This window comes from Etheostoma spectabile, chromosome 18, assembly GCF_008692095.1.
Source record: "Etheostoma spectabile isolate EspeVRDwgs_2016 chromosome 18, UIUC_Espe_1.0, whole genome shotgun sequence".
Taxonomy (NCBI): Eukaryota; Metazoa; Chordata; class Actinopteri; order Perciformes; family Percidae; genus Etheostoma; species Etheostoma spectabile.
In genome coordinates this window covers 25,996,782-26,004,234 of record NC_045750.1, presented here as the reverse complement: position 1 = coordinate 26,004,234, position 7,453 = coordinate 25,996,782, and the positions used below count along the sequence as shown (strand labels likewise).

At 40.0% G+C, this 7,453-nt stretch overlaps 1 protein-coding gene across 1 annotated transcript in view; it reads right to left on the bottom strand.

The window, feature by feature from the left end:
• The window catches only part of cenpe (centromere protein E), a 27,878-nt gene that overhangs the window by 4,307 nt on the left and 16,118 nt on the right, over window positions 1–7,453 (bottom strand). The window contains exons 32-44 of the mRNA XM_032543679.1: window positions 7,356–7,395; window positions 6,880–7,065; window positions 6,236–6,319; window positions 5,957–6,073; window positions 5,210–5,443; window positions 4,815–5,036; window positions 4,604–4,699; window positions 3,961–4,041; window positions 3,082–3,207; window positions 2,793–2,978; window positions 2,501–2,710; window positions 1,485–1,697; window positions 708–911 (exon numbers count right to left, since the gene is read on the bottom strand). Of these exons, the coding sequence (XP_032399570.1) occupies window positions 708–911; window positions 1,485–1,697; window positions 2,501–2,710; window positions 2,793–2,978; window positions 3,082–3,207; window positions 3,961–4,041; window positions 4,604–4,699; window positions 4,815–5,036; window positions 5,210–5,443; window positions 5,957–6,073; window positions 6,236–6,319; window positions 6,880–7,065; window positions 7,356–7,395 (1,999 nt within the window). The remainder of the gene's footprint in view (window positions 1–707; window positions 912–1,484; window positions 1,698–2,500; window positions 2,711–2,792; window positions 2,979–3,081; window positions 3,208–3,960; window positions 4,042–4,603; window positions 4,700–4,814; window positions 5,037–5,209; window positions 5,444–5,956; window positions 6,074–6,235; window positions 6,320–6,879; window positions 7,066–7,355; window positions 7,396–7,453) is intronic.

The window sequence follows — 7,453 nt, the reverse complement described above, 5'->3', positions numbered from 1 at the left end:
AATAATCACCAGTAATGTGAAAATAAGGTACGCCACAAAAACTGCGAAAACTTAGAATATTAGCTACTAATTCTGAAAGCTGGGTACTGAATTCCATACTTTCTAGGCACCGACTGAATTTAAGCATTGAGTATCAAAAATCCCCTCATCAGTCAACACCCAATTTCAACACCTAGGGAGCAAATCTCATCAGAGTCAGTGAGCCAATAGGCATGCAGCATGCTTCCACCAAGATCTAGTAATAATTGTTTAATATTACACATCGTAGAGGCAGGCAGGGAAAACTTTGCCCACAGAGATGGGGCTTAGTAGTAGAAGCTGAAAAATTAATTAGAAGATTTGTGCTGTAATGTAGTAATTTCTTTTTGTCTTATTAAATTGGTATCGAAGAACGTATATTTTAGGAACCAGTATCAAAGTCAGGGAATTGGTATCGCAATTTTTTTGAACAAAACCCACCCCTACTAATTCTTCATAATAAAATATGTATAGGTCCATCACAACCTGGAAGAGCAGCACTTATTTAAGTGACAAAAGACAGGTCTGATCTTCCTAAGGTATAGCAATGGATGTGCTATGTGAATGTAGTAGACACCCTGAAACTAACTAAGAACTCTGTTACTACAAACATGATATTAATAAGTGACAACTGTTATAAGCATACACACACAATAAAAAAGACAAAAGAACTGATTTGTTAGACATACTTTGACTTTTTCTTCAGTTTGCTGGAGCTGAAGCACAAGTTGCTGGTTGTCCTTCAGCAGGGAGAGCTCTGTTTTCAGAGGTGCTCCCTCCAGCGCCTGCAGCAGAGTGGAGGTCTTACTCCTCTCCTCTCCGAGTTGAGAATCAGCCTGATCCATCAGCAGCTTCAGCTCTTCATGCAGACCATTCTGTTCATCAATGATGTCCTACACGAGTCAGGTGGATAGTATGAAATGATATATTAAAAAAAAAAGAGGAGAATAATCACTGCAATGCATACCCTGTGGGGGGAAAAACAGTGCCATGAGTTTTTAAGGCAATTCCAAATGATTACAGTGAAGACAATCAGGTTGAAACCAGGATTTCTTCCTACCTGCTAATGAAAACTGCTTTTGGAAATGGGCATGGCCATGTATCAATACCTTGACTTACTGAATGTCAAACTATCAGTACTTAGACATGATTCTGAATAGCTGGCTGCTATTTCCATTCAATTGTAATAAATAGACAGTACAGCTGAACACCTTTTAAACTGTCCCACTTAGGTTTTCATTCAAAGTTCAGCATCAAATTGTGGCCGTTGATGTCACCTTCACAACACTGGGTTCATTCTCCAAACTAATTGTTTAATTCTGCTATTTACTTGATATAATACTTACTTGATATAATTACTTTATGTGATATAAGTGACTGTTTCTGTTATGTTTTGAGATATCCTGCTAGCTAACAAACAGGACCAAAAAAAATGTACAACTAGATAAGTGAATGTTAAACCCTACCTGCAGAGTCAATCTCCAGTTGTGTGCCACTGCAGATAAGTGGTCCAGCTCAGATCTCAGGATGCTGTCCATCCTGCTGAAGCTGATTGGCTGGTTAGTAAGCACGGCCTGCATCTGCTCCTTGAACCTCTTGCCGTCTCTGAGCTCAGCTGACGGCTCACTGGGGTAAATAGTCATGTTGGCCCAGAGCTTTTCCAAAAGGCTGGTCATTTTCTACAAAACCAAAAGATCATAACGCTTTAGTACAGTCAAGTTGGATAAAATGGACACATCACAATCACAAAATCTAGACGTTAGATTTTAGAGTTTGCAGTTTTTTTCTTTTCTTTTTTTTTTTTTTTTAATTTGAATAAATTCATTGGCTTAATGCCTTAACTGTAAAGTCCCATTTGGAATGGATTTATTTCAGTAGTGAAGGTGGGGTGATTTAAACATATTTTGTTTTCCTTTTCAAATCAGCTGAAAAAAAATAAATAATCAAAAATGTTTTTTCTAATCTAAAAGATGGACACATGGAAACAACAACATATATGACAACAGAAAAAAATTAAGTAATCAGGACAGCAAGACATTTCTAAAAGCTAATCAAATGCTCCGTTGTAACTAGTTACAGGGATCCTTATTCTGTTTTGAACATTGTTTAGCTACATTTGTTCATATTTTGGCAAATTGGCACCTTTAAAAAGTATGCTGAATAGCTATTGGCAGTTTCTGTTTGCAATGCATCCATGGAAGTACAGATAATCACAGGGTTACTCTGATACTGAACTTAAAAATTTGCTTTAAATTTACTTAAAAACTCTCCTGTGCCCCCCTTGACAAGCTTTTGGTTTTCTTCTAGTGACCATGTCTATAACAGAACATATCCTGTAGCTTCACTATGGTTAAAACGCCATTTGGAACGATGAGTTAAATTACAGAGGAACAGGGTGAATATTTAATTCCCCACCTTCCCCTGTAATGTTTATCGCATCTAAATGGGGAGACAATCTTTTCAAAAAGGTTGCATAGCTCACCTGCAGGTAGAGCTGCCTCTTGTCCAGCAGCTCAGTCAGTCTGTGGTCCCACAGTGTGTGGAAGTCCTCATCTTTGATGGAGTAGCAGGGTGCCTGTGCTCTACACAGCAGCACATCCTGCAGACGCCTCTCCTCAAACACAGCCAAATCTTTCTTCACCAACTCCTCAAACAGGTTCCTGTAACCCAGTGCTTGGGTCTGAAGGTGCAAGCAGAGAGCAGGGGTTTTCAGGTTATCACCTGATCAAAGCATTAATTAAAATGAAATTAAATAAATAAAAGAAGATCTTTACCCTAATGTTTTTCCCACAGCGCGCTGTCTGCTGCAACAGCTGGCACAGAGCGCTGCAGGCTTCCTCGGTGGGTTTCGGTAGCAAGGTCAGATAAGACCGCTTCACGGCAGACAGTATTTCTTCCAGATCTTTGAAGTTAGACTTGGAACAAGTGTCTATAAAGTGCTGGAGTTTTCTGAAGGACTCCTGCAATGATACAAATTCAGTGGGATCAGTTATATTGAACCTAATATGTTAGAATGTCTTTGCTTTTAGCCTCTGATTACTAAAAATGAATTGGTGACATTACCTGAAGCTGCTCAGTAGAGTCCTGCAGTCGTGACGACACCGTCTCCTTGACTCCACTGGTGCTCTGAACCAAACTGCTCAACTGCTCTTTGAGTGCGGAGATGGTTGTATTCGCTTCACTGAGCAACTGAAAGGTGAAGAGAAAAAACTAAAACCTCAAACCTATTATATAACAATTTTATGCAAGTGATACAAGTTTATATAGATATGGCACTTCTCCACCACAAGCTATATAAATATCATCTGCCTTTCCAGACAACTCGGCAGAACCCAACTTGTTCTGAATGGTGAATGAGACTTTTCATCTATTCAAGAAACTTACTACTTTTCATCTTTTTCCCCCCATACATATACTGTACACGATAGGAAAATTGAAGTTGGAATCGATTGCTCATGTTACTTGTTGATTTTAGGGTCGCTGCTTTATTTTTATTTTTTTTTGCATTTTGTCTGCTTTGTTCAGAGTCTGCTCCTTTCAGGATGTCTTTTTTGAGAGCACATATAATAAAAAGGGAACACACACCCACCTATTCAAGTGAATGAGATAATGTGTCCAAATCCTACTGGTACCTGGTATTGTAATAATACTGAGGAGGTGACACATTGTCTATCTATCTCTTTTTAAACTACTGTTCATCAGAGCAGACCTGAGTATTGTCTAACTCTTGAAAAACCTTCCAGTTCTTTGCACTATATACATGAAATGAATTACTTTTTAACTGGAAAGTCTCATTCCAATGAATGAGACTGAGAATGAATGATTTGAGTTGTGGACCGCTGTATTTATGCAGTGTTTTTAGGCAGTTTGCATGTGCCTGTGAGGGACTGGCTGTGTTATGTGTAAAAAGGACTAAAGACTCCAGTAGGACTGCTGACAAACCTGCTGGGAGGTGTTGGCCTCAACAACCGCACGATTTTGTCTCTCCCTGAGTATTTTAAGCTGCTCCTCGAGCTGCTGCACCTGACCGCAACAACAGAAGCAGTGACGGTCATTCAAAAAAAAGGAACCACAGCAAACACAAATGTAACAAAAGGCACGTGGACACCTCTCAATGCATGATACTCTAGCTATCCATCTATGAAACTCTCTGTCCCATCTTTAACTATAATTTAGATAGTTAAAGACACGTCACCCAGTGGACCGATAAGAAAACATATTGATCACAAACCATTTTTCAGTAAATGTATCTCTGTGAATTTAGTGTGAAAATTGTGCTTGTCTTGTTCCCCAACAACTTAATCACAAGTGTATTCAATTATCATATCCATTTACTTCACAAAGAACATCCAAGGATTAACAATATTTTTTGACAAAGCTTCCTTCTGGTTATTTTAGGATAATTCCAGGTTGTTAAAATTGGGTTTTATTTATTTTATGTAGCCCTGCTTCCATCTGAACTAAACTGACTTGTGATTGTGACAGGCGGAAAGCTTCCGGCCAATCAACGTGCCAAACATACTTTTTTACTTGCCCCGGGACATGGCTAACGTCAAACCCGGACTATAAAAAGGTTTGGACCTACTCTTTGTTGCAGGTTGGTCTCTCGTTCACCTCTCTCAGCCTGCTGCTGCGAGTTCAAATGTTCCTGCTCGCTCAACTTCTCCTGGATGGCTGAGATCTGTAGTTGGAAGAGAAGATAAATTAACTGAATACATAGAAGTGCTTTGAAGAAGCCATCTTATCCACATTACTGTTTCTGGATTAGCAATTACTCCATAGTTGTATCAATGTACCATCTCCATCCTGTCCTCCAGCTCTGCTCTGAGCTGATTCTTCTCCTGTTTCAGTCCCTCCAGTAGTTCCTGCAGCTGATCCCTCTCCTCACTGAGAGATTTCACTCTGCTCAGAAGCTTCTCCGTCTCCTTTGTGAAGGTGTGACAGTTGGCCTCCTTCTCAGACAACAGACTGTCTCTCTCTGCTTCAATGCTCTCCAGTTTCTCAGTTAGAGTCCTCATCTGTGAGGAAGGGAGCAGACACAAGGAACATTCAAGCGCCTGTTTAAACTCAGCAGTAGCTTTAAATTGTTTCCCATCCAAATCTCCTTTTATGACTGCTATTGTGTGCCCAAAAAAGTGTACAGCCCTACAATGAATGCTTTTTTATAAAAGCTAAGCTACTCGACACAAACCTCAGTCTGCATTGTTCCCATCCTGTCCTCCAGCTCTGCTCTGAGCTGATTATTCTCCTGTCTCATCCCCTCCAGTATCTCCTGCAGCTGATCTCTCTCCTCACTGACAGATTTCACTCTGCTCAGCAGCTTCTCCATCTCCTCTGTGGAGGTCTGACGGTTGGCCTCCTTCTCAGAGAACAGACTGTCTCTCTCTGCTTCAGTGCTCTCCAGTTTCTCAGTTAGAGTCCTCATCTGTGAGGAAGGGAGCAGTTACAAGGAACGCCTTGCTCTGAAAACAAGTTTCATAATAAAGAATTCCTGCTATCTATAACAGGGTTTCTACAGGTTTAACAAAGTCAGATTTAGGATGTTTAAGACCATTATGAATGAAATTTAAGACCTATATCACAACATCACAAAAAAAAAAGAAAGATGAGATGTCGGAGTGCGCAAACACTGTCTGAAACCATTCCCCGATATCCTCCTTGGCATTACAGGACTGGTGTCTAGATCGGCTGCAATATAAGTTGCATGTTGGTCTCATTTGTAGTGGTAATCAGCAAAAAAAAGTTGGACTAACAGAAAGAACTACAACACCACAGTAGTAAAGAAAACATTCTAAAGCGCTGCAGGAACATTTAAGAGGTAGCGCTACATTGACGTAGACTTGTTGAAAATTATTTAAGAACACAATAATTTGAAACTTTAAGGCCTTAAATTAAATGTTGAAACACTGTATAGCAAAGTGAGGTATTACACACCAACCTGTTGATCTAGAGAGCATTCCTTCTCCTGACATAGTTTCTCCAGATCAGAGTTTATCTGCTTCTGGGCACACAGCTCCTCTTGGACTGACGTCAGAAGTTCTTGTGTTGTGGAAGCCTTGGAACAAAACGTTAACACCTTTAGTCAGTCAAATATACAAATGTATCAAATTACGAATGAATGCACAACGAAATATTCTCAAAACCCTCAAAGTACAAAATTATAAGAAATGTAATACTTAGCTAAGTTGGACTGCCTTATAATAACCGGTTGCCTCACCATATTCATATTCTGCTGTAGATCATTTTCCAGCTGCCTCTTCTGCTCAGTCACAGATTGTAGAGACGTTTTCAGCTGCGCTATCTGAAGAACAAAGACATTTTAGCAGAACATAGGAAAGAAATGTAAGGAATACTGGAAATGATCAGTGTATCCCCCAGTAAGTCTGTTGCAACAATGTGGTCATGTTGCTTTATTCCTAAATCAAGGGAATTTAAAGCCAATGGCAACAAATAGAAAGTGAATTAGGTGCGTTTCCATTAAGTGGGTAAATAAGCTGTTTCACTCTATTTAAGCTCTGATGAGAACCTTGTTTGTTGCTTTATATGGCTGGACCCAAAGATTCACTTTTTTAGATTTGTTTGTTGTGTAGGTATTTGATTTTCCAATTTGTTTTACTGTTGTAAAATAACAATTCTTAAAAATAAATACCTTTAATTACACCAAAAGACACAAGTTGCACATGTACTCCTTAGGAAAAGATGTAGCGTAGACCTCAGTAGCTGAGTGTCAGAGCTACACTAAATAACAGCACGGCAGGCCGTTAACCTTTACAAATGGAGTCTTGACTCAAAATGTTCTAACGACATTACTTTTGGTGATGTAAACAGACAGGGGTGATGACAGTAGAACTCAACACAAACCTCAGTTTGCAATACTTCCTCCCTGTCCTCCAGCTCTCTCCTGAGCTGATTCTTCTCCTGTCTCAGCCCCTCCAGTATCTCCTGCAGCTTCTCCACCTCTTCACTGTGAGTGTCGGCCGTCCTCTCAGACAGCAGACTCTCTCTCTCTGCTCGCGCACTCTCAAGCTCCTCAGTCAGCCTCTGAATCTGTCAGGAAAGAATGGAGACCTAATTATTATTTCAAATAATTAGGAGGGCCATGGAAGTGAGTTGTCTTAATACTAAAGCTGCAACTATTAGTTGAGTCCATTCAACACACACACACACAAGAAAAAAAAGATTAGTGTAGAGCCCTGTAGCTGAGTTGTTGCACTGTGTCAAAATTACACTAAATAACAGCACAGCAGGCGGTTAACTTTTACTAATAGTCTTGACTCAAAATGTCTTATCTAAAAAACATTAGTGATGGAAACAGGGCAGTACAACTTGTCACAAACCTCAGTTTGCATCGTTTCCATCCTGTCCTCCAGCTCTGCCCTGAGCGGATTCTTCTCCTGTCTCACCCCCTCCAGTATCCCCTGCAGCTGATCATTTT